Genomic DNA, 27,528 nt, shown 5'->3' with positions numbered 1-27,528 from the left:
TGACTCAGATTCCATTAGCATATTACGGTACGTTTTTTTTCATCTGAATTCAATGGATAATGAAATTTAATCTGAAGTGGATATCTGAAGGGCTGGTAGGGTTAACTAGGATCAACTTCTATGTGAGGACCTTGAATATATGTAACGAGGACATTTTAGTTTCAAACATTTTAAGATAACAAAAATTCACCACAAATAACACTGAGTGTTATTACCAGCAATAGGCGTATAAAGTAGTATTAACAAAACAATATAAGTTCACATTTTCACTGAGCGGTTGAGAGGCAAATTGTGGGGATAATTTTGTGCTTAAGCGAAATGTGAAGAACAATGATTATGCTTGTTACCATTTCATCTGGAAACAAGTCGGGAAACCGGAAGCTGGACGCTTCAGGCATGATAGGTTTTATGTATTTTTCCACACCTTCAGTATACAGATAGATATAATTGTAATTCATTTTTATTGACGGTGTACTTTCCCCGAATAATTGGCTTCGCATGAGCCTCTCTCCAAACCAAACTGTATGTAAACATCCCTTCTCTATGGATGATGATATCTATAAGAAGCGAAGTTGGCTCTCACCGCTGACATACAATTTGATATCGCCTATTTGATTTGAAACCCGTTTTATTCTCTAAAGGCATAACATTTGCAGTGGCCGCAAATGTTATGACATGAAGCTAAAGCCCGGCTTACAATCGATGTAACCTTTCGAAAAGTTTTGCTTTTGTTGAATAACTAGCTTCATAGTTACTGTATCGATTAGAAGCTACTCTTTCCAGCCTCTGAAGCCATTCGCTTTTCAGTTATCCGTTTATGAACACTAAGAAGTTTCGAAATCTTAGCAAGCTGAACTGAGATAAAAACTTGGAGAAATTCAACCTATCAGCGCCACTGAAGTTGAGGAACCGGTAAAATGTATGAAATCGAGGAAAGCCACGGGACCTGACAAGGTTGCATCTGAGGTCTGGAAAGCGAAGAGCTTAAACCCAACACGGTAGTTCAGTGAGTTTTTCAGGCGGGTAATCGAGGGAGTTAGAACACCATCTGACTTGCAAGAAGGCGCCGTCGTTCCAATATGGAAAAAGAAATGTAGTCCAGCAGACTTTTGAAATTTCCGCCCGATCAGAATGCTGCTCCATAACATGAAAAACAATTCATTCCCGTCATCGTACAAATAACTGTGAATCAATTGGGGATTGTCAAGGACTGCTGACGCAGTACACACCGCGCGGTTACTCATGGAGAAACATTGTGAGAAGCATCGTCTTCTTTACATTGCATTTCTGGATCTGGAGAAGGTGTTTGACCGTATGACATAAGAACTGATATGGTATGCTCTACGACAACACCAAGTGTCAGAAAAAATGTATTCTACGTTCAATTGATCCACCACGATCCGAAAAGAAAACCTCGAAATGCGGTGATGATATTAAAACCGGTGTTCATCAAAGAAGTGGCCACCATTCCTCTTTGTTCTTATTATAGACACTGCCACACGTGATATCCAACGGCTTGGGCAATATACACTGACCTTAGCTTGTAATTCCGAAGGTGATCTCAAGCCACTTGTTCAAAAATGGAATCATTGCCTCAAACAAAACGGTCTCAGATTGAATCTGAATAAAATAAAATTTTTGAAACAACCACTGTCACTATCAGTGACAGTGCCCTGCCTAGAACTGATCGATTTAAATATCGCGTGCTGATACTATCAACCAATGCAAAACTTCATTATGAAATTGCTTGATGAATTAGCGCAACTTGGATGAAGTAACGCTCCACAACTGGTGTTCTTTATGATCGATGTATTAACGAACGTCTCAACTCTAAAATGTTGGCAGCTTATAAAAGATAATGAACGTCGTTATGTTGGACTAGTGGCGTAACACGCCTAGATTACAGTCAGAATGAGGGTATCCGATATTGGGTTGTAACGATCGTCGAAAAAATTGCGAAGGAGGCGTCTCCGATTGTATGATCACGTAATTCGCGTTAACATATGTCAAGATTGGTGTGAACAATGAAATCGATGGTAGTCGACCAAAAGGCCAAAAGACCAAAGGCCGAAGCAACGGTGCCTTGATACGCTGGATGGTGATTTGGAAACCTCGCGACTGCATCCAGGTGAGGCGATTGACAGGACAAAGTGGCCCAGTCACAGAGGGCAATAAGTCGGACGGCACCTTTTACTCAGGTTGACTATCCCAACAGATCACAATGTTCCTGTCCTTTAATCGCTAATTCAGCTTACTAAGGACACTAATTTTCTAGCTGATATGAACGTTTGAAGCAGAAGTATACAGATGGAGCAAGTACTAAAACCATTTTTCAAGTAATATTGAAATCCTGTTATTAAGATTCGACTGCATTATTAGCAATCAAGGATTTTGCGTACAACTATTCTTTGATCTCATTAAGGTACTGGTGTCGTGCATATCACGGTGAAACGTCGTCGCCCTAGAAATAGTCAATAATCGACCACATATTGACTTGACGACAGCCCTCACCATTGTGGATCCAGACGATCCTAGCCGAGCGAGTCTGCCAGCCTTTTCATACCAAAGTTGTTTGTGTGCTCTGCCATCCACATCAGGAATGTTTCATTCAATCGGTCACTTATCAGCACCAACTAATACCAACTCATCAGCACATCAACTGGCTTGATATGTTGTTGCTAAGACTGATCTCTCGGTGAAGATTATTACCATAAGTCCGCAATCCCAAAAGACTCGTGGTTATTTGTCGATCATTCTTCTCTTCTAGTATGAGCCACCTGATGTTTGCCAAGAAATTTCCAGATGAACGCTGACCGTATGATTGGCCGGTTTTCCACGCGCAAATAGTATCATGGCTATGGGTTGCTAGTTGTTTTCCGTTTTACCTCGAGGGGGATAGATTTAGAACATCTTTGAGTGCCGCAGTCAATGTAGTACCCATTGATCAAGTGATAGTTAAACAACCGAGCCTTTGAATCTATCCCAGAAGCTTCCCACTGTTAGCAATGTCCAGTCTTGGTCACCAGATGATACATGAAAACAATGGCTTTATCATGAATATATGCATCGAATGAATCCGTTGTGGTGAAAGTTCTCAGATCTTGCCTAATGCAATTCAACAGCATCAGAACAATCTGTAAGATTTCTGATGTTGTTCCTGGATATGGTGCTTCCACGTTAACTTTAAAGTTGAGATGTATTTTTCAATACTAGAGTGTTTGGATCAGTTCGATTCCCACCCTTACGAAGTAGGAAGCGTGCAATTGCTCCACCTAACTTTCCTGGTAAACGTAACTAGTCCAGCACTCTTGGCATTCACCATGAGTCCGTTACGGAGGCATTAACTATCGATTACCTGCAGACTTACGGTGACGCACTGTTACGACTAAATATCCGCAAATTCTAGTGCAAACCTTTGTGTCCAGGTATCATAGTAAGGTCTCCACTCAGGAGTCACAATAGAGGAGAGAACCGTTCCCTATGGGCAGCCCCTAAGACATTTTGCCCCAATAGACTTCCGTCCGTCCAATATGTGGATCCTTCACCCCACTAGCAGCTGAAGATCCAACTGATTAACAACAGATCGATTCCCTGTTGTCTTACCGCGTCAGCAATCACCACGAATAAGGCACCTTCGATGGGCGTGAATGCGCCTAAGGCGTATTTATTTTCAGACAGCGTATACTCAGTTGTTGCCTTGAGCTTGTGGGGTTCTGTCTTCTAGATTTGCCTTTCTGGTAGGCTACAGTGAAATGGAAAGCGAGGATGTATTTTTTATGAACGGATCTGCTTGGATTTCCAGTCCTTGTAGTGCAAACGAAGGTAACTGGACGGAGGGAAGCTTTTGGTGTTCGTGTTGGAAAAAGGGTTTCCTGGTTTGTGAATAACTCTAACCGACACATCATACCCGTTAATTGGAAAATAAGCCTTTACTAGGCGTGTCCGGTATATACTCCGAATATACTGACCCTTGACATCCATTCTCTCTACTACTAGCGTAACAATCATGCAATTCTTTCCTTTGGAACGCGTTAAATGCCTATTATTTTGAATACTACGTGGGAAGTGCATTGCAATCAGTGTGTGTTCTTTGAACCCTGCCATTTGGAGACAAGTGTTAAAGGAAGCCAGCAGCATTCCTACTTTTATTCTTTATGTTTCGGCAATCTCCAACAAACCATAGAGTTGAAATTAATGTCCATGTTTTCCGAAACCATCTTATCCGGGAAAAAATAAAAATATTTACAACTCAACGCCTTCCCAAACTTGACTTCTAGTAACATCATGAACAACTGGCGAACAAACTAGGTTTCTTTCTTCGAATATTTATCATCATCAATAGCTCAACAACCGGTATCCGGTCTAGGCCTGCGTTAATAAGGAATTCCAGACACCCCGATTTTGCGACGAGGTCCACCAATTCGATATCCCTAGAAGCTGTCTGGCGTCCTGACCTACGCCATCGCTCCATAACAGGCAGGGTCTGCCTCGTCTTGATTTTATATCATTGATATTGCCCTTATAGACTTTCTGGGCTGGATCATCCTCATCGATACGGATTAAGTGACCGCCCACCGTAATCTCTTGAGCCGGATTTTATCCACAACCAGACTGTCGATACCACTCATAGATTTCGTCGTTATATAGGCTACCATCCTCATGTAGGGGGTCATAAATTGTTGGGAGGATTCTTCTTTCGAACGAGGCCAAGAGTTCGCAGTTTTTTTGCTAAGAACCCGTCTCCGAGGAATACATGAGGACTGGCAGGATCATTGTCTTGTACAGTAAGAGCTTTGACCCTATGGTGGGACGTTTCGAGCGGAACAGTTTTTGTAAGTTGAAATAGGCTCTGTTGGATGCCAGTAACCATGCGAGGAGTTCATCATCGTAGCTGTTATTGGTTGTGATTTTCGACCCTAGACAGGAGAAATTATTAACGGTCTCAAAGTTGTATTCTCCTACCTTCATTGTTTCCGTTTGACCAGTGCGATTCGATGTTGTTCGTACTTTTGGTTTTGGCGCTGACATTGCCACCATATATTTTGTCTTGCCTTCATTGATATGCAGCCCAAGGTCTCGAGCCGATTCCCGCCTGCTCGGTCTGGATGAAGGTAGAGTGTACATTTCGGGTGGTTCTTTCCATGATGTCGATATTGTCAGAGTAGACCAGTAGTTGGGTGGACTTGAATAGGACGGTGCTCGTCGCATTTACATCAGCATCGTGAATCACTTTTTCGAGGGCCAGGTTAAAAAGGGTGCATGATAGGGCATCCCCTTGTCTTCGACCGTTGTTGATGTTAAATGGTCTCGAGAGTGATCCTGCTGCTTTTAGCAGGAAGCAAGTAGGGCGTAGTAATCCAAGTCAAGATGTGGTAGCTATGCCTAGATCTTTGTCCTCGCAAGAGCGATGGATTTTGGGTGCCTCCCAATTTAAACTAGCCTTCTCTTACAAAATGCTTTTGCTGAGGTCGGCTTGTTTTCAACAAAATTAAGGTTATAGCAACTAAACACGGACGAGGCAACCTTCCTCCTATGCATTCGCACTCGGATTTCTCTCATTCAATCGCAAGCCAATTCAATCTAGGGCATTGGAGCCCAAACCTTAATCTTAATCTATGAGTTAAAGTATTGTCAGTACATACTGATGCTTGTTGGGCTCAAAATCTTTTCTGAATCTGGATCTTTGTGGGGCGCAAAAGTGGCACTCATTTCAACACCTCGGGTGCCTATGTATATGGTAACAAAATAATAAGTTTGTTTGGATACATTCAAAAACATCGAATCTGCTTTCAAAAGACTACATCCTGGAATCAATTTGCTATTGAACGATTAGATTGCTCATATGCTGAAGTGGATGACAGATCTATATTGTGATCAGAGACCTCATGAGCATGGTATTGTATGGGTTCTTGACAAAGAGGAGTCTCTCTACTGAGTTATGTATCCTAGTAATTGGCATCTTATAGGGAAAGAGTCATCACGTCGCGGATGATCTAGTCATTACAAAGCTATTCTGACTGTGCAGGGATGCAGTTTTCTGAGTATTATCACTTTGACCCTGTTACTTTGAGTTCACGGTTCAACATAAATGAGTGAGGATAATTTCACAAGTAATCCACTTACAGTGCGTGAAATATGAACAGCACCAAACCGTCAAAAAATTTAAAATTGCATCACAACTCTAGATTATCTTTGACACACCACATGTGAAAATAAAAACAGGGGCAGTGACGATTAGTACTGTACTCTAGAATAGCGAAAGATGAAATTAGAGGGCTTTGACCACAGCAAATACACAAGATATACACGTCCATAATGAAGCCCATCATCAGGTGGCCGAGACTCATATGCAAGAAGCTGCTACTTCCTATTCACATGGAAGTGGAATTCCTTGGCAAAGTATACGATGACTCTGATACTTGTGGATTATCACATTTCCAGACTAATCTTTCGACGTAACCGCCACGATCCGTTAAAAGTACGGAGTTAATAGTATTCACAGATGAGCCAGTAGTAAAAGGGGAGTCTTTTAAAGAAATCGGACTAAAAAACTGGCCCCGAACCTCCAAGCAGTGAAGACCTTATTTCAGGAGGAGACATGTGTATGTCATTCAATTATTAGCAGAAGAACCTATGGATTAAAACTAGCTGGCTCACACATTCGGGGACTTCGTATTTTACAGAACGAAGTTGCAAATGTAGAAGGATGAACCTCGAATGGAGTAGGTTTACACAAAATCTCAGTCTTATTCTTGTGGTCCAAAATTGGAAAATATGACTGCTTGGACAAGTGGGAAGAGAGGCTTTACCAGTAACTGTCAGCATATTAAAGTACTTTTCAAGTAAGGTAAGGGGAAGATTAAAACTTTGGACCTATGTAAAAATGTATTAGGTTTCGAAAATTGAGTGCGGAAGACCAAGGCTCCATGAAATGAATTCAAGGAGAATTTAGGTGTAGTTCAACAAGTTAAGGATTAGGGTTTGTGAGGAGTAAAAATATATTGCAATGTCTTACCTGCGCGATTGGTTTCTTTGTTGTTACAACCGTTGTTGGCCTGCGGGTAACTGGTGTACGTTTGGTAGTCGTGACGGTTTTCTTCGTCGTACTAGGCCTCCCTGCACTTGGCTTAACGGCACTAGGTTTACTTGAACTAGGTTTGCCTGAGCTTGGCTTCCCTGAACTTGGTTTCCCTGAGCTAGGCCTCCCGGTAGTAGGCCTCCCTGCCGAACTCGGTTTCCCTGCGGCGGGCTTCTTCGTTGTTTTTGAAGGTGGTTTAGACGTAACGCCACTAATACCTTTCACTGGTGTTCGCTTTGTGGTTGTAGCAGGCCTCCTAGTAGTCGCTAGTCTTACTGGTGCGGTGGGAATTGTTTCTGCTGCAAAAACAGTAGCATTTCGATCCTCAACCAAATCAGCCAAATTATCAAAATTGTCTTGTAGTGAAGCCACAATCTTGTTCACCAAAAGATTCATTTTGTCCTTAAGGACTGCATCTTCAACAAAAGCTGGTGTAGAAAGATATAAGTCGCTGGTTACAGAGCTTTGCGTCGCTGACATATTTAGATTTGGATTTCGCACTGGTGGGAAGTTAACAAAGTCATTAGGGGAGGTGTAGATCTCTGATTCGACATTTGTGTTATAAACGGAGGCAGTTGGTACATTTAATGGTTTATATGAAGGCGTTGGTCCAAGGAAGATGGTTCCTGCTCCAGGTTGGATGGTATATACAGACTGCGTCACAAACTCATAGCTTGGCTTGGTGGTTGCTGTTTGACCATAGTAGCCAGGATCATCAAAATCATTAGAAATTACAGGCGCTGGAAGGTTGACATAATCTGTTGTGCTACTAGCAAGTCCTGGCCGTGTTGTCACGACTGGACTGAAGATGTAAGATGTACTTGGCAACTTTACTGTGCTCATGGGAGTAGTGCTTTGAATAGTTGACGGTTGGTGAGTATAAGTTTGGGTACTAACAGTTACTGTAGGTTTAGGAGTGATGATAACAGTTGGTGATGGTTTCTGAGTTCCAGGGATCTTTACGAAAATTGGCTTTTGCGGGATTTTCTGAGTCACACTTTCATAATTCACTGAGGGCCCGAACGTTGAAACATGAACCAGATTTCCTGAAGACGGTGTACTATCAAACTTCTCAGCATAATGAACAGTTGATGTTGTACTTTGATAAGTTGATTGCGATGGCCGTGGTCTTGGAGTAGTTGGGCCTGTTACGTAACTTGTTACTGGGGGTTTAGTAGTTTTTAATGGCCAGGTTGTTGGTTTTCGTGTGCTTGTACTAGAGCCGGTGCTTGCCGAAGATGCTGCTATCGTTTGGGTAGTTGACGCTGTTACCAAACCTTGGTAAGCCGATGAAGATTCTGGTTTCGGAGGGCGTGTACTTTGCGCTAATACTGCGAATGGGTTTGTGCTAGTGAATATCATTGATGCAGGTTTTGCTGTGCTCATAGACATACTTTCATAACCTGATGATTCACCTTGCATTGGGATATGTGTGCTCATTCCTATGGTTCCTGGCTTTTTAGTGATAAAGTGACTTGGTTCGTATTTATCATACATAGCGCCGTTTGTACTCATAGGTGGTTTTTGTGTTCCGTAAGATGAACTGAAGCTAGTTTTGATTGGATCAGGTGTTGAAGGTTCTGAATTATAAGATGGACCATGATTCGTGTCATTCAACATCAGGATTATACTTTCAATTGATTCAATATCGTTAGTGGTCATACTGGGAGATTGAGGTTTCTTCTCGGGCTTGTCCTTGTTGATCGTTTGCACTAAAACGTATTTGTTATCAGGCGTTGGGACTACTTCTGGAGGTTTTGTTGAGGATGGCTTCCTCTTAAATCCTATCGGTTTTCTGTATGACTCTGTTGTTGAAGTTGTAGTTGACGCTTCAGTGCTAGGAGCTGGAACATAAACAGTTGACGGACCATACCCTGTTGAGAATTGCAAATCATCTTCCATTAAATCAGTGTCTGCTGACGGATGGGTGATATCACTATGTGTAAATTCACTATTATAGTCATCACTGCCTAACAGTGGGCTATGAATCAGGTCACTTGTAATTTCTTGAATTTCACCGTAGGCCTGCACTGGTGCGGGAGTGGTCTGTGCAAAATGAGCGGCTGTGATTAAGGTTGGCACTTCTTGACTAAAGCTTCCATTCATTGGTAAATATTGCACTTGGTCAGATGTCGTAGGAGCCATGGTAGACGAAGGGAAATACGACGGACTCTTATCAACATAAGGAATTGTTGATGGGGTTGATACAACCACCTGTTCATTTTGTACATAATACTGATTCGTTTTATGATCTTCTAGGATAGTGTTGGTGTTTGATACAAACACATTTCCATTGCTCGCTTCTTCGTTTTCAAGTTCATTTTCCGAACCATAATATCCTCCCATCGGGCCACCAAATCCATTGCTTAGACTGCCTTTGACTGGGACCTGCTGGTAGCTATCTTCATTGTGATCGAGCTGCCCTCCATATGATTGGAAGTGTGTTGCTACGGGAGTTGGTTCTGGTCGACGTGTTTCATCTTCTGCCACGATATTTGTGCCGACTTCCCCGTGCACTTGACAACATGCGCCGAATAGGAAACTGAAATGGAGAAATATTTTTATTTAGAGTTTTGAAACAAAGCAATGTTGAACGATATTAATTTAATACAATCGTATCATGCGAATAATATCTGATAATATCATAGTAATTTTTTGAGAGACAATTTCCATCTTAGTCAGTAAAGTGATTAAAAATTGTTTCATTTTGATGGATTATTCATGAAAAAGACGCAGATATTAGCTATGAGGGGCAAGTTGAATTATAGTCTAGATTATATTAAGAATCTGCTACTAAAATAAAATCCAAAAACCCTTTTCATCAAATTAAAAGTCGAAGGTCTCTTGAAGATGTCCTTGGAGAAATCTGCAATAGGCTTAACCTGAAAAACATTGGGATTTATCCTTTAGCTCAAACCTTCCCGCGGGTTTAATCCCGGGGTAGAGTTGTCAAACTTGGTTTAGGATCGAACACAAGGAACATGTTCTGCAAAGCAGTTCAAATCATACTGAGGATGAAAGCATTTCCGACAAACGAATATGCACAAGAGTACAACTGATGGGGCTGGTGGTACAAGATAAAGAAGCTGGCTTGTTACCCCTCAACGATCAGTGTTGATATAAGAGATTGTCGCCGTTATATTCTCCATCCGGACCCGAGAAACCATAAATTTAAGATCACGACGACATTGAGATGGTTTTAAAAGAGAATAATCTTTTCCAGCTGTTTCCTCATGTCGAACATGCCTATGCTCGCTATTCGGAAAGAGCTCAACGTGTTGGAGGACAAGATTTGAAATATGGGAAGAAGTCTGTGAGTAGGAAATGACTCAATCAGGGTTACCGGAAACGCGAGCCGTCGGGAGGGGAGCCATTGCCTTAAATGTCAGTAGCATATAATATTCGTACATCCTGATGGTGCGGGCACTATCCTCAACGTGGTCTGTGCTACGGCGTCAATAGCGAGGGTAATGAAAAATTACACAGGAAGCGATCCAATTCCCTTGAAGTGGTGGACGACTCCTCACAATTTCCTCACGTCAAGCGAATATCGACTGTGTAAAATGTCGCCGAAAGTCAGTACTATGTACAGGGGTAAATGGACCACAAGACTCCGACACGAATAAAAAATAATCGCTGGACCAATTGTGGACTTAACGATAAATCTTTTCACAGCAGATTGTGACGTCTCAGTACTTAGAAGAAGGTCCCACCATGGCCGGTGTACTGAAGATCAGTCGAAATTGGCGATTTGAGAAGGAATTGGCTCAGGCTTCGGTGAATTGCACAAGATGCGAGTAGCAAAGTTAAGATTGCTCTTACATCCGAAGAATATAGAAGCACGAATAAGAGACTTCGCCGGTAGAAGTTAGCCTCCCTAATACTTTGAGCCCCTCCAGCTCAATTAGAAGCAGCTAAAATTGAAGTTATTGTGCTGACACTTTTCTCTGTCAATCTTATTCAAGTTGAGACTACGGATGAGAAAGCTTGTACTGCATACTGCCCACTTTTCATGGTAAATGAACTGGAAGAAGCGATTTTGTCCATCAAGAACGAAAAAGTGACGGAGTTCAGTGAAATGCTGACCCCTGTATTTAGACATATATTCATTAGGTTATGCGGCCATCCTTTCAGTATATTAGACACAGTGAGTAACCCCATTGTTCAAGAAGTCCATTAAGCCAAGGTTGGCTGAGGTGATTCGTGTTACGACTAGTCGTTGAAACAGAATAGTTTATAGCAAGGCGATTCACAATTGATGCGGTAGGGAAAGTGATCTGAGCAGCCAGTCGAAATGAGCCACACATTTATCGATATGGCCGGGTGGTGTTCCCCATAATGATGGACGTAAGCAACGCTTTTGATTCTGCGAGATTCACCAACATACTCGAGGTTTCAGAAAATCACTTCGACATTCCAGGCAATCTTGGACGGATATTATGGGACTCCTAAGACACTGTGTCCTTCTCCGAAACCAGAGGACAATAGGGAATGGAGGTCACATCGTGGGAGCTAGTCTTGGTTTGGGCCGCACTCTTTTCGCAGTGTGTGTAGTAGTAAGAGTAGGATAAGGAGGCGGTTCTCCGTGAGAAAAGGAGTGTGGATAGAAGAAACGGCAAGGTAACTAGTCCCCTGAAACGCGGGAAATGTGGTCCTTAATTGGATCAATCTAACCTGATGTTATTTGTCCTGGTTAGCGTCTTAGATACGATATATCACCTAGCGCTCTGTGCATGGAGCAACTTAAATTTTTAACAAGAAAGAAAACAAAAAAAAATTTAGGGGTTGGCAAGTAACTCGTCGTGTAAATCTTTCGCTGCCGAAAATTTATGTCTTGCATTGAACTGTATTACCTTAACTGATTGCATACGGAAAAGGATGTGTAAGATGAGATTACCAATAGTTATTCATAATCTTAAACTGGAGTTGCTATCTCGGCGTGGTCTGAACAGAGGTGCAGCCATTATAATACCGTGCTGTGTTCCCTTTGGATGTCCAGAATCCACTTGAACTCGTCATCTGAGGCAGATTTGAAGAAAAGTTTTCGAGTATGTAGGAAGGCTTATTATGAAATACTTTCCCAAGAATATTCTCGGGTCATCGGGTCATGCCCTAAAATACAAACAATAAATTTTCGCTCCAGAAGAAACTATTATCTAAGGCGCGGCAGGCTTCCCAGGTGAATATAGGTTTCTTTTGCTGCAAGTGTCAGCAATGCGCGCTCTATGGGGTTCGTAATCTATTTCGACGTCTACAAGCCATAAAATATGGTACACCCACCTCGGCATCTACCGGTCATAAAATATGAGGATGTCTCTTTCCTCCCTGTTGGTTTGGAGTTCAGTCAAAATATTTTCTACTGGTTGTAAAGAGAAGCAAAAAGGATAAAGGTTCGTGGGCTAGCAATGTTCCAACCTCGAATGCTCTTGATGCTTTGGAAAAGGTTCTCATGTTCCTTAGTTGGACCAGTCTTTCGGCTATAGCGTTTCTACTCTTGTCAACCGGTTATGATTGAATTCGGGAATGTCCGAATGTTCAGGAAACGGGTCCGGCCAGATTAAGGCTTACTGCATGCGTTAGGTATGGTGCAACCAATATCATATAGAATACTAACTACAGGATTATCGTCCAGAATGAGGAATATCTTAATAGTGGCTTTGGATACACTGTGGAAGGAGGTTTCCATGTACACTTCAACCCAGCCCAGCTAATTTAACCTAAAACTGGTGTTGCGTTCGTGATGGATGCTTAACTTCGAATGATTAAAGCACCGAGAGCAGGCTAGTTTTCGCTCAAGATCCTTCTGAACTGACCGCATTAACACCTTTGGGATTACCGAAGAGCAGCGAATTTGGATTTTTGATTCTCCGCTCTTCATCAATTATAGGAAAGTTTTCGGTAGCGTGAACAGGGCGTGAATCTGGAGTTTATTGGTTATTGGGGGCATTCTGGGAAAGCTAACAAGTATTATCAGAGCGACATATGATGGTCTAAAATGTCACGTTTCTTCGATGCAGCAAAAGAAATTAGAAGTCCAAAGTGCAGTTCTTTAGAATTGTACCCAGTCATTGATATGGCTTCTTCACATTACCTATGACATTTCCCGTGCTCTCCTGACTGGAGGACGTAGATAGTTTCAACAGACTAAGCGTATAGTATCTCTCCTCAAACACCTCAACTATGCTGATGGCACCTGGCAGCTCTCGAATGGGAAGTGAATTCGAAATAGTCTACGTGGGCATGTGTTGGCGCTCATAAAATTTCTTCCTGTTATCGAAGACGCTTTTCATGTTGACTTGCCCGGAAGAAGATCCTCAGACACTTCGGCTACGCACACAATATCTGCCTCCTCTCTGACCGAATCACGAGCCTTAGCCAAATGATTCTGGTTTTGGTGAAGGACGCAAGCAGAGTCGGGCCGTAGATAACTGCCAATAAAACCAGAGATGTCAGTAGAACTGGTCCTTGCATTCTTTCTATTTGCATTGATGGGGAGAGTGTTAATAGCGTTAATCACCTTTTATATCTACCTAGAGAATGTTGTTTCTCTCGAGGGCGTACCGAACGAAAATTTAGAAATGCAACTATTATAATATCAACGTTAAGTAGAGTTCATTTCAAGTCAATGTTCTGTGCTGTTTTCAATTATACATGAAAAGTAAACTTTGCTGTTGCTTGGAACTTTCAAGGCATTGCCAATACTTATTTTCGTTATTTCATCGCGGTTTTCTGACCTGAAATTTCATCTTGGTACAGGTCAAATACCCGTGGAACTTGCCTACATAAGATAATGTAACATAAATTAAGTCGAAGAAGGGAGGCTCCCTATACAATAAAGTACAAACTTAAGGTGAAACAGGATACTTTCTCATGAACTCCACCGTAAAATTCGAACTTCAAAACCCGCTCGTAACATCTGAATAAAATTATAACACCATATATTTATTATTGCTAAATTATAAAAGGTCCCTTAACTTCATTTATGGAATGAAGCGACTATGTACCTAGTCTGTTATGGAAAAGCCAGCAAAGTTAGGCATTACTCGCGACGACAGGGTTGGAAATTATGTACGTAGGAATTTCCTACATAAGAAGTCCATAAAACTTTTAGTACTTCAAGCCCAAAATTACCAGTTTCCATTATTCAAATTAAAGCTTACTTTTGCTCGCTTACCCATTTATATCAAAATGAATAACAAAAGTAAAGCTTGTTTGTTGAACCCAACTGAGGACAATGGAGTTCCTCATTGTGATTCCCAGTAAGGTTCTCTAAAGTGACCACCAATAAAATGTCACACATTATATTTGGTAACAAAAATTCAACCCTTTCAAACAAAGCTTGTATGACAAATAGACAAGTAGATTGTTGGTGCAAAAGTAGATGCACCACAATCGGGTGGTCGACTTTTCTTCCAAGTATTCGTAACCACAGCTAAGAAAAGCTGTAAATGATATCGGGGGACTATGTGAGTTAAAAATGTCATCACAAGGTGAATAGAGTGAGATTAAATTAATTAATTCTCTTCATCAAATGATTCCTCGGATCATAGATTTCGTATGGTTTTAGTCCATGTTATCGAAGACTTCTGGCATGGAATTCTGGAATTTCTGAATTTCCAAATATAAGGTCAATAAAAAAATTGATAATGCTTTTTTAATTGCGGTGGATTTTTTTGGTTTTACTTTTCCAAAACTAAAATGACCATAATGATCGCCTGACATGTAGCATTATGAACATTATCGATTGACGATTGCGCAAAGTGATCGCAATTGCAACTGTGTTCATTGGTCAATCTATGCAGAATGGAAGAAGTAATTGGGGGTTCGTGAGAAGTATAAGTATTGGAATCAGGCCAATAATGCAATACAAATTGGTGAACTCATCATTAGAGATTAATTTGCTGGTCGACTTTCACTTAAAGTGAGTTAAACTGGTTTATGATTAGCTGCAGCGCTCATACGGTGCAGGGAATTCCAATGCAACTTGGATTCAATAAATCAATTAGATCTAACCACTGTGAATTTAAACTTGCAGACTTTGACTGAACTGTAGTAGCGTTGTAGCTAATTATAAACCAATTTCAATCAATTTAAGTGAAAGTTGACTTAGTTAGTCCCTGTGACTAAAGATGATTATATGGTTTTCAGTAAGATACCGGAATGCGGATTCTTTGTCTTGCTTATCTTTTGAATGTTTGGGTGGATTGCTTTGAGGGATGAATAGAATTAGTAGTTTTGAGTTTCCAGGCTTAATCCGGTGCGGGGACTGGATACAAATCGATCTTTTCTAAAAATGGCCAGTGGACAAAACTAAAAAGTATCCGCTATTATTCTCGAAGTAGCTGCCATGAAGATTTTATCGAAACTATAGTACAATTTTGACCGGACTCGGGCACAGTTCGTCAAATTCAATGGTAGTCTGTGATTTTACCCCGATGGTTTGCAAAAACCAGCTCGCAGATGGTCCTTTGGTTACCGTACACATTCTGTTCCATTACAGAGACCGAATCCTTCCTAAGAAACTTGAAACAGCAAAATAAATGCAATTGATCTTGAAGTGTGTTATAGCACTTCATTCAAGACCGTAATGGTGCACTATAGTACACTGTAGGAGGCAATGTGGTCTGCATTGCGCTCGCTCGAGATTATTGCCCTGATTTGACTCGGGTACTCATTCACAGTTGAGTCAACAGGTATACAACATCCATTCACGATAATAAACCCTTCTGCCGCCCGTGAGTTTTGAACCGCGAACTTCTTCTACGATAGACCAGCGGTCTAACCACTTGAGATAGCCAGACACAAAATTACTTCATTTAGTGGTTTTTAAGGTTGGTGCAAAACAAAACCTTATTAAAATCGGTTTACTGTCTGTCCGTCATCTGCCTATCTGTCTATCTCTCTGTCACACTTTTTTCTCAGAAACGGTTGTACCTCTTGATACAAAGTTTGACAGGGAGTGCATCCAGTGAGTAACAAAGTTCCACATTGGGTTTAAATCCAAACTCGGAGTGGAACATTTTTTTCATCGAATATTGTCATGTGGGTTATCAAATTAAAGGTCTCAATTAGTTCGCTTCGCAACCGATATAAGTTTTAACATTGGTTGCATAGGAGCGAGGTACGAGGTTCCGAAGAAGGTCAGTTAGTTCCAAGACCCGCTCTCAGAAACTACCCCACCCCAAATATCTGAAAATCAATATGGTGGTCTATACACATGGTATCTAGACCCCAAAGTAGTCTGATCCTCCATGCCTGTTTAAATAAAGTTAATAATAGTACCCCCTGCGTATTTATTATAAGTATATTTTCAAGAAATGGGAGGGCCATAAACGGTCCATAATTTATTCCAGAATCATTAACTTTTAATAGTAGAGGTTATAATATAGAGCATGACACTACCAAATTTGGTGGAAATCGCAATATTACCAACGGAGTTATAATAAGTGAAATTTTTCACTTTTGTGCAAATTTCTTGCATTCTAAAACTTTGAATGTCTATATTATATTAGAGACAAAGGTGTGACAAACTAAATGCATAACAGTACGAACTAAGCACAAATAGGCCAAATGCCCACTCGAGAATACTTACATGCGCAATATACAAAACCTTTCATACCTGAAGCGTTTAGCTTGTGGTTTCTCGGCTTGTTTATTTCTATTTCAGTGCTTAACATATTTTCGGAATTTATCGAATTTTGGATGTCTACAAGTAATTTTAATCGTTGATTAAAATTCAAGTGCACGAAAATGACTTTTACTGATTCAGGCAATGTAACATCACATTGGAAGAACCTAGCAAAGTGATTTACGGAGAATTTGCAATAGGTTAAATATCCCTTAATATTGGCAAAGACAAATTCACAGTCAGGTGACACATTATTCGCGCATAGAGCATGCTATAAAGTCAGTTTGTTTCAATTGGCGGGAACCGCACGAATAATTAGATTGACTAGTTGACATCGGCCTCAAAAGTGATCGCTTTCTGATGGTCGCTTAACTTTGCTTGTCTTACCTCCGCCGCTTCTCGCAGGGTTAGAGAGCCACGACCTCCCCCATCCAGCTCCCGTCGGCCCAGGTCATCGGCTATGTCTCGAAGGAATGTTATAAGATCTGGCTGACTGCGCAATCTTGGAAACAGATCGATCAACGGAAGGGTTTGAAGCCTCTATTGACGGCTGCGAGCAATGACTGGCGTGACGCGTTCAAACCCCGATAACGAGCGAAATTTCCGAGAAGTTCAATGTAGTGTGCGCAGAGAGAAGAGAAATTTTGCTCCTGCGCTGGTCAGAAAGTGGAAGATCCGGCAGAAAGCAATGATTCGACAAGTGTACACCTCATCATGAAAGTGCTTGCATGTGGTTGCACATCGATTCGATTGTCCTGTGAAGACCGTTAACGGTCGACTCCTCATCCACGATGACGAGCAACTGAAGAGGCAGAAAGAACATTTCATCATTCTTAACCGTGATACCTCTGATGAAGTTCCTCCTCTTGTGGATGAACATGCAGAAAAGGGCTGTTCCTGCTAGCAGATGAGACATAATTTCGGTAATTAATGCAAAAACAGAGTAAAACCGCTGGGTTTCACGATCCTCGTTGCACCTTTTCCGCAGAGTGGATAAAAGGAATGATCGGTAAGTATCTGCATGCTCCCTACTGTTCCAAAGATAATAACTAAAATAATCCTCGAATGTATTAAAAAACATTTTGAAAGCTTAATCGACAGACATCAGGCTCGTTTCCGTTTCAGATCCTCCTCCATTGACCAATGCAACACCATGCGAATGATTTTGGGACAGTGCGCTGGGTTTAGATCTTAACTTCGACTGCTTTTCATTGATTTCGAGAGAACTTTTGATATGTGTACCTGGAGTACTTTACGCAGGAGAGGCATTCCAGAGAAACTAATAGCGACATATGATGGCACACAATATTGAGGTCGAAAGCGGAGTCCACAATGGTTACATGTATTATTACTATATTATATTATATGATATCATCTATTATTTTTTCTTATTATCGATGACATTCTTTATACTGTCGTCTCTGGAGGACTTGAAGGAATCCACTGGGCTATGGCATCTTTCCTCAAACATCTCAACTACGCGGATACTTACCGGGTCATGGACCTTGGCCAAATGGCTTTGGATTTGGAAGGAGAGGCAAGTAGAGTTGAACTGAAGATAAACACCAACAAAACCAAGGTTTTTAGTCTGGCGGGTCATCGTACTCATTTTATCTGCATTAATAGGCAGAGCATCGAAGGCCTTGATTAAAATCTAGGAAGCATGGTTTCTGCCTACGGTGGCCCCAAGTTGAATGTTGCCCGATGTATTAGCAGTGCTAGATACATTTTACGTTTTTGAAAAAGGAAACATGTCAGACGTTTTGTGCGCATTTGAGGGGCAATAGCAGGCAATTCAGCTGATAGGCAGTGAAGCTTCTTCTTTAAACAGAGCTTAGGAATCACTTTTAGGGATAATTAAGCGTGGGGTTAGTACCTTGTACAAAAGACTGCCTACAACAAAAGTAAAAGAGTGGGATTTGCAAAATTGATGGTACAGAATTCGTTCAGGTCCACGTCGGGCAAGCAAAAAAGCTAGCGGCAACCAGGATCAAAGAACACATATGAGAAGCATGGGTAGCATTAAAGAAAGCGATGAAAAGCTCGAAAATCAAACTAGAGATACGGATCAATAATAACACCATGAACTCAATTTACAGGAAATTAGCTAATACAACACTTAAAATTAGTTTGCACTACAGAAGAACGTGAAGACCTCGTTGAGGAGATTGCAGCTCAGGCAAACAGAGCTTTTCAACGCCAGAAGAAACGAAAATGAACGATACGAAAAAATTAAATGCCCCATTAAAGTCCAAGGGATTTCTGAAAAAAAGATTTAATAAAGTTTTGCCTTATAAAAAACCTTAATTAAGAGGAATAAAGAAGCCGCGATCATCAAAGGCCTCAGGGAAAATATTATTACATAAATTCAGACAACGCAAATGCGATTGTGATCAAGGACAAAGAGGAGTACGATGAAGCAGTCATGGACAAATTGAACAACGGCAACTTCCATGAACTGTGGAATGACCCCTCCCAGAGTAGATAAAATGGGTCGAAAAAACGATTAAGAATGCGGGGGTATCATTGGAAACCTGCCGAAGAAAGCGGCATACTATTCCATGGCTTGTTCTTCATTGACTCATCATCAGCATTTCAATTCATTGTCAACCAATTGCGCCAAGAACTGGAAACCTAAAGAGACCATAGTCTAGGATGCCAATCAGTCTAACGAATTTTTCGAGAGGATAAGCATAAGAGAAAATCTATTCATTTGGTCAACTTGATTTAGATCTGTGATCTGATCGGAAAATCTACCTAACAATCTTTAATTATGTCAGGCTGGTTGTTTCTTTGAGATAAGAGGGAAGTTATCGCTTTCCTGGTTATTTTTTATGATATTAGTGGAGTCATATGAATTTCGTTTTTCCTTATGTAAACCCTTGGAGCTCTGAGGGGAAAAATCATTGGATTTTCATTATTTAATTTTCGTTTCATATTTTCTTTTTTTAAGAATTTGTTTCGAGGTTACAGTTTCCGTAGAATTTTACCTAATACTACCACAAAGTGCCAAAAGTTTAGGCTCGGACGACCTTACCTGCTTGAAAAAATAAGTAAAGCGGCTCTGGGAGCGGTGGTAGGTTAGTGGGAAAATCCGTCTAAAACTCCCCGCAATATCGTACATGTTTGCAGAATTATATATTTCTGCATGCTTTGGATCAAACTGTGTGAGTGTGCCAGGACATCAAAGGAAGCTATAAAGCCCTCAAGCTCGTAGTCACTTCCTTCTCCGCGTATTTCTGTTCAATGTTGCACTGGACAGCAACATCAATTATATAGGCGTAGAGACCCGTCCCGTCAACCAACACGTCAGGCTTATTATAGGATTTATGGTGATCAGTTAGCTCTTGCTTCTCCCTATACATGCTATAAGCAGAACGATTGAGTACTGTTCGCGGTTTATGTCGGTGAACCGGATGTCTTCCCGAGACCTTCTCTGGAAGGTTCTGACGGATCACCTTACATAAAATTTTATGCTTGTTCGTGTAATTCACTGTCGCCTTAAAAATGCAGTTTCAATTGAGATGGCCTACAGATCTCTAACTATGAACCACAAATTCTGTCTCCGATGTGACGAGAGAGGTTCATTCGCTCCACAGCAGAATTTGAATGATGAATTCAGAATGTCGACATAGTACTCCCTACAGGTCACTGGATGTTTTCCAGCTTGGTCTTAGTCCATGGTAATAATTCCAATACGTATCCCAGTGTAGGAATATGGAATTTTCCCTTTTTAAGGTTTTATGAGACACAAAAGCATATCAAAATCGAACCAAATTCTGTCCGTCTGTCTGTCACACCCGAATTACTCGGAAACGGCTGAATCGATTGTCACGAAATTAGGTGAGAATATGCGTCACATGTATTCCTTCACATGCAACGCGTGGTACCATTTTATATTGAGTTTGAGGAGGGCTCCCCAAATATGTGGGGGTTTAAATTCTTTTTCCACAGATTATAGTAATGTAGTGTATTAAATGAAAGGACTCGATTAATAAGCTCCGAAGCTGATCTTATTTCTGATATTAGTGGAAACATGGAATGAGAACGTAAAATGTGTGCTTCAAAAAGTGAAACAGGCCTCGTTGTCAGAACCTATCCAACCAGAAAATTTGAAAAGAAGTAGAGTGATGGATCTATATTAAATCAAAGCCTCAAAATTCATCCCGTTTCGATTAACAATAGTTGCAACATGTTTACAAAAATTACCGAAAAAGCTCTCTTAAGTTCTTGCCAGAAGGCAATAATATGGGACATAATTCTGAAAAGTTTGAACGCAATCCAACTATTATTAACAAAGTTGTAGAAGGTCAAACTTTTGTATTTCAGGTACATTTATTCTACTCTAAGTAATGTATGACCATCATTATGTTAAGTGAACTCATTTCTCTTTCAGTTATTTGTATATCAGTGTCAATTAGTCGAGCTAGACATGATTATGCATATATATGTACTAATAGAGCTTGCGGGTTATAACCATTATAACAGATATGTGTGTACGTTGCTACCAGCGGTTTTTAATTAATGTACATATATATGTATGCTTTTGTGAACGGAGTAAAGTAGAATTGCGTGAAGATACGTTAGATCAATTTAGATGCGCGCATACATATATATGTATGCATCGCCATGTGGTGATGGGCAATGTTTGTTTACTTAGGATGAACATAGTATTTACTTCTTTCGTATGTATGTACATAGTATGTGTATTTTTGAGTTTGGGAAAATATAAAGGAATATTTTGTATAGTATGTATGTAGGTATTCCGGATAGCTGAGTGGTTAGAGCACAAGGCTGTCGTACGGAAGGTCGCGGTTCAAATCTCGCTGGCGGCAGTGGGATTTGTATCGTGATTTGACGTCGGATACCAGTCGACTCAGCTGTGAATGAGTACCTGAGTCAAATCAGGGTAATAATCTCGGGCGAGCGCAATGCTGACCACATTGCCTCCTACAGTCTACTGTAGTGTACCGTTACGGTCTTGAATGAAGTGCTCTAACACGCTTCAAGGCCCTGATCCAATATGGATTGTTGTGCCAACGATTATTATTATTATTATTTTGTATTCTACGCTATTTACGAATGGAAAATCGTGCGTAGAGAGTTTCTCACACAAGATGGACCCTCAGCTTCGGGTATTCCGACTTTTTTCCCTTTTGTTACGTTCGGTGTGGAACAAAACCATTTTAAAATCGGTTTTTTATCTGTCTGTCTGTCACAAGCACTTTTCTCAGAAACGGTTGTATTGACGATTGACGCCAAATTTGGTGGGAAGGTTGGAATTGTGAACGCCCACGCATGCAGTGAGTTACATCGTTCTATGTGGAACTTAAGGGGCCATCCATACATGGAAAAGGGGGATGCATATTTTTTTTCAACGAATAAGGTCATGTGGGGTATCAAATAAAAAAACTCAATCAATAATTTTCAATGCTGGCCCCAGTTCTGACATTTAATGCAATAGGGAGGAGGATGAGGGTTGTCAAATGGAAATTTCTTTCATGGACCCTTCTTCAAAACCTAACTAACCATAGAATCTGAAAATTGTCACGAGGTCACAATATGGTGCTTAGGCCCCGAACAACCCTTCTCACCATCATCTGCTCAAATAAAGTTAATACACCTAATAATAATATATAACTACATTTTACAGTAATTGACTGAACCCCCTTAAGTTCATCCTAGAATCATGAAATTTTGCAGTAATATAGGCCATAATAAACCTTGATCCTGCCAAGTTTGGTGCGCTATTTCTAACAAAGTAATAATAGGGCAAAGTTGTCGCTTAAGTGCATATTCTAAGGCTTTGAATGTCATACATTGAATATTTTGACCTAATATATTTATATACAATACGTGCTACAAATGATGTTAATCTTCACTCAAATATTTTTATATAAAATATACACAAGACGTTTTATACCTGAAGTGTCCAGTTTATGGTTTACCGACTTGTTTGGTCGTCTTTTATTGACTTTTTCCTGTTTATTATTACTATTTCTTCTATCTTGTAGATCTGTCTATTTAAGTTTTGAGTTATTGAACGAAATTAAGATGAAACCAAGCTACTTTAAGGACTCTCCCTGACTACACTACAGGGGTATCCTCCATTTTTATGACTTGCCGATGCCAAGACAGGGTGTGAACCCAAAAGGTCGTTCCTTATAAAGTTCTGAAGCAGGAGAGGCATCGATTGGGGATGCGGTTCCGTTGTCGATTTACTTTCTCGGTTGCGGCAATCAGGTCCAGAATTTTACGATTTCACGAGTGCAGTTGAGTTGCTATGTTTTTTTTTATTCCCAGCTTTTAGCTCAGGTATTTTCTTCGATATTCCACATATGTTAAAAGGGGACGTGAAGTTTAGGTAAATGGCATGCAGAACTGAAGTGTTCAAAAAGAGCCCATTCCCCCGCACTCATACGTCCAGCTAGGAAAGAGGCGTTGAAGCAAAAAAAATTACAGACGACAACGTATTTGTATATATCTCGGCAACTCATCAGACGCTACCTCTGCCATAGGAGCAGCGTTGCCAATACCTCATGGGTACGAATGATATCAATGGGAAAACAGCCTAGTATTTCTGGCCAAAGCCGGTCGAACTTTAAAAATCTTTTGTTTGGAAATGAGGGAGTCCTGAGTCCGCCATCCACTTGATGGCCTAATGGGCTCTTGTTTCTTGAATTGGTCCAATCTTGTCAATTGGTCCGGTTCGCCATCAAGTGGGTGGCGGATGCAGGGCTACCTCAGTTCCAAATAAAAATTGCCATTCGTTTTGAACTTTAAAAAGTAACTCACTTCCATCGATTTCATTGAAGAAAAAAAGAAAATGTAAATTCCAAATTGACAAGACTCGGAAGTACTATTTCAAGGAGTAAGATGCAAACCGTGAATAGAGCCATTAAAGAATGAGGTTTCATAGTTCCACTGAAAAAAGTTTTCTACTCCGTACTAATGAAAGTGAAGGGTTTTATTTGTTTATATACACATAAATCAACTCACCCGTCCATACAGGCTCCCACAACTTCGCCATTTCTCTGAGCGCATTCATGATTGAACATGCATATCGTGGGTCCACCAAATCTTGGATTTGATCGCGGTAATGCTTTCGTAGGTCGACAGTACTTTGGTGTTATTCTATAGCCACCGAATAGTTTTCTAGCACCTGAAACGAAAAACAAGTAAAAAGTTAAATATATGCTTTCGGCATTAATAACAAAAATCAAGTATTCTTGTAATTTGCTCTTATTGTTCTAGCAAAGTTACTAAAGTAGGTCAAACTCGCACGTGAGGCTTCCATCATGACACCGAATGGTTGGTGGTATTTATTATGCATTCGGATCTCCCCACTAAACTATAAAATAGTTCGGTAAACTGTTAATCATCTCTTTATGATGTTCTAGCAAACTCTAAAGATTGGCTAACAAACACACTCCATACCCAAAGATGTTAGCTCCACTGTTGTAAATTGCAATCTTTCGTAAAAAACATTCCCGCAATAAGAAAGAATGAAGATACCACACATGATTACAAAGTGAACCAACCGTTCGAGATCGAGAGGATCGGGAGCGATTAGTGCAGGTTCTAAGAATTTGATGAGCAGGTGAGTGCTTAATTATTTTATTTACAACATCTTGTAGGACGCATAATGAAACTATCAATTCTTTTCGATACCGTGACTTGGTTAACGACGGGACCAAAGCAGCGGGTAATGTACTGATTTGTTTGGGTTACTGGGTATATACTTTCTCTAATGCTAATTGTGTCATCACATTAGTTGTTGTTATGATCAGGTTGCACAGCTTAACATATCGTTACCGCCTAATCGCTGTAATAAATCTTCCATTGACGTAGATATTTAGTAACGGCGGCATTATTTTTTGCCGAGCAAGATTGAATCTTTACTTTGTGGGCAAGCAGGATGATATGAGATTGGCTTTTTTCCGGGTTCTGTTATGTTTTATTGAGATATTTGTGGGATTAAGATGATGGGGAAAAGTTTAAATTAATTAGTTGAAGTAGATTAGATGTTCATATTGGTAAAGAAATCAATTCCTTTATTGAATTTTATGGCACCCATTGTCCTCTCCTCGATTTAAAAAGCAATTTGAGATGCTAATGGTCAATAAAATAATCGTTATTTATGGGCAATTTTAAATTTGGTATTTACCCGAAATGTTGCATTTTGAAGTAAGGCGGAAACCGGAAGCTCGACTTTTCAGTTAGAAAACGTTTTGTGTATTTCGATGCAGATGCTATTTCTAAGCAGTGTACATACATTTGGTCTGTATACTATACAACATGGAAGAATTCCAAACAAATGTGTGGACCTAATGATGAATTTTCAAAAGTATACTTCGGCCGATAAACGGCAATCGTCACCTTATGGGCTTTATGGGTAAACAAGTTGCTAGAAGTTAATAGAGCTAAGATCAGATTGGTAGGTTTTAGGATCCGAGAAAAATTCCGTAGCCTATAAAATGATAAAATCTATGAGCGATCTACTTCAGCAGGTTGCGCTGGGTGGGTCACTTAATCCATATGGATGAGGATGATCCTGCCCGAAAAGTCTATAAGAGCAATATTTATGGTAGAAAAAGAAGACGCGGCAGACCCTGCTTCAGAGGGAGCGATGGCGTAGGCGAGCACACCAGACAGCTTTTAGGGATACCGAATTGGTGGGCCTCAACACAAAACCGGAATGTCTGGAGTATCTTACTAAGGCAGGCTTGAACCAGGTACCAGTTGTTGTGCCATTGATGATAATGATAGGACACTATCTGGGACTATTTGTACAATAGCATAGCATTTAATTTCATTGCTATCTTTCAAATTGTATACTCCCGAGCGTTGTTGAATAAGGTCGGGACCAGCCCGTCGGCTTATTTTAGTCCGGGGTCTGTGCAGAAACATCTTGTTAGCTGGTTTTGGATATTTCCTTGAGTGCTAGACTAATCATTGCCATTCTAATGAGTTTAGCCAGTTTTGCTGAAAATTCAAATATTTTATACACAGCCGAGAGATCGATACTTTAGTATGTTTTCAAACTTTCGTCATCACCATATTCCCTCTGATTAATATTTAAAGAGGGAGAAACTTGTAATAAACCTCGAAAATTTCAAATTAAAATTCGAAATAATTTATGTCTAGCCTTGGAAGTGTCCATGCCTCTACTGGATAAAGGCGGCCGGCCTTCTGCTAATCCTTCATATTCTGATTCGTTTTGGCGGATAGACAATTAGGGTACATGTATATACCGATCTGATCTGTATAGGATGGAATCGATGAATTGCTGCACGGTAAGTTTTTACAATTATGGATTTTTCATTATAGAAATTTGATTTTGCTCACAGTTGAACCTAGAAAATGCGAAATACTCTTAGAAGAAAATGTTTTTCTAAAGCATAAACTTTTACATTTTTACTGAAAGTTCACACAATTTGTTTAAGAGCATCATCCCATTTGAATGGCTTTTATTTTGTCCTTTTCAGTATTATCATCAACGGCGCAACAACCGGTATCCGGTCTAGGGCTGCCTTAATAAGGAACTCGAGACATCCCGGTTTTGCACCGAGGTCAACCAATTCAATATCCCTGAAAGCTGTCTGGCGTCCTGACCTACGCCATCGTTCCATCTTAGGCAGGGTCTGCCTCATCTTCTTTTTCTACCATAGATATTGCCCTTATCGACTTTCCAGGTGGGATCATCCTCATCCATACGGATTAAGTGACCCGCCCACCGTAAACTATTGAGCCGGATTTTATCCACAACCGGACGTTCATGGTATCGCTCATAGATTTCGTCATTCTGTAGGCTAAGGAATAGTCCATCCTCATGTAGGGGACCAAAAATTCTTCGGGGGATTCTTCTCTCCAACGCGGCCAAGAGTTCGCAATTTTCCTTGCTAAGAACCCAAGTTTCCGAGGAATACATGAGGACTGGCAAGATCATAGTCTTGTACAGCAAGAGCTTTGACCCTATGTTGAGACGTTTCGAGCGGAACAGTTTTTGTAAGCTGAAATAGGCTCTGTTGGCTGACAACAACCGTGCGCGGATTTCATCATCGTAGTTGTTATCGGTTGTGATTTTCGACCCTAGATAGGAGAATGGTCTATTATTAAAATGGCAAAGGTTGTACCTACGGGAGAGTGTACCCTGGTGGTACTTAGAAAGAACATATAAAACAGTCTCGCATGACCGGACTGTTTTCAGGATGGTTTTGCCAAACTGTCACTTGTTTCGTCCCTACTACGAATTGCTTGCTTACATTTTATGTTCCGTTACGGAAGATAAATGAATATATCTCCCGAGAAATGGCAAAAGAATCCAGCTAACTTCCTCGATTATTTTGCATCACCTGTAATTTATAAAGTGTTGTCTAAATCAAGTTAAAACAACTCGGAATACCTGAAGCTGAACGCGTCGGGGTTGAAGGTTTTGCGTTCATCTTTTGTGAGAAATTTCCTATTCACGTTTTCTATTAGCGTATACCTCCAATTCAGAATATTCGTTGATATTCCTATGTATTTCCAAACTACGACTCCGTCGTTCATATAATAATTTTCATTTTCAATAACTTTATTAATAGTGGTCGAATTTTTGGCAAACTTTTCGAGATTATGCATTATATTATTATTTTTAACCATACAAAACGCACTATTTTATACTTATAGGATAAACTTAACGGGGGATATCGGGATGGTAGGTATTTTGAGGCTTATATTTATATTTATTATAGATGTTCCATTGTGTTTGTGTTTTCAGATTTTTCGGTTGGGTACATTCTGAGACCGAGACTTGTTACACATTTTGGGGCACACATTT

The 27,528-nt window shown here is 40.5% G+C and overlaps 1 protein-coding gene across 1 annotated transcript in view; it reads right to left on the bottom strand.

Moving 5' to 3' along the window:
• LOC119646701 (serine protease filzig) overlaps window positions 1–27,528 on the bottom strand; it is a 213,807-nt gene that overhangs the window by 38,388 nt on the left and 147,891 nt on the right. Inside the window, exons 2-3 of the mRNA XM_038047267.1 lie at window positions 23,706–23,868; window positions 7,016–9,620 (exon numbers count right to left, since the gene is read on the bottom strand). Of these exons, the coding sequence (XP_037903195.1) occupies window positions 7,016–9,620; window positions 23,706–23,868 (2,768 nt within the window). The remainder of the gene's footprint in view (window positions 1–7,015; window positions 9,621–23,705; window positions 23,869–27,528) is intronic.

This window comes from Hermetia illucens, chromosome 1 (assembly GCF_905115235.1).
Source record: "Hermetia illucens chromosome 1, iHerIll2.2.curated.20191125, whole genome shotgun sequence".
Taxonomy (NCBI): domain Eukaryota; kingdom Metazoa; phylum Arthropoda; class Insecta; order Diptera; family Stratiomyidae; genus Hermetia; species Hermetia illucens.
Note: the sequence above shows the minus strand (reverse complement) of the source record. Positions and strands in the feature narration are given on the sequence as shown.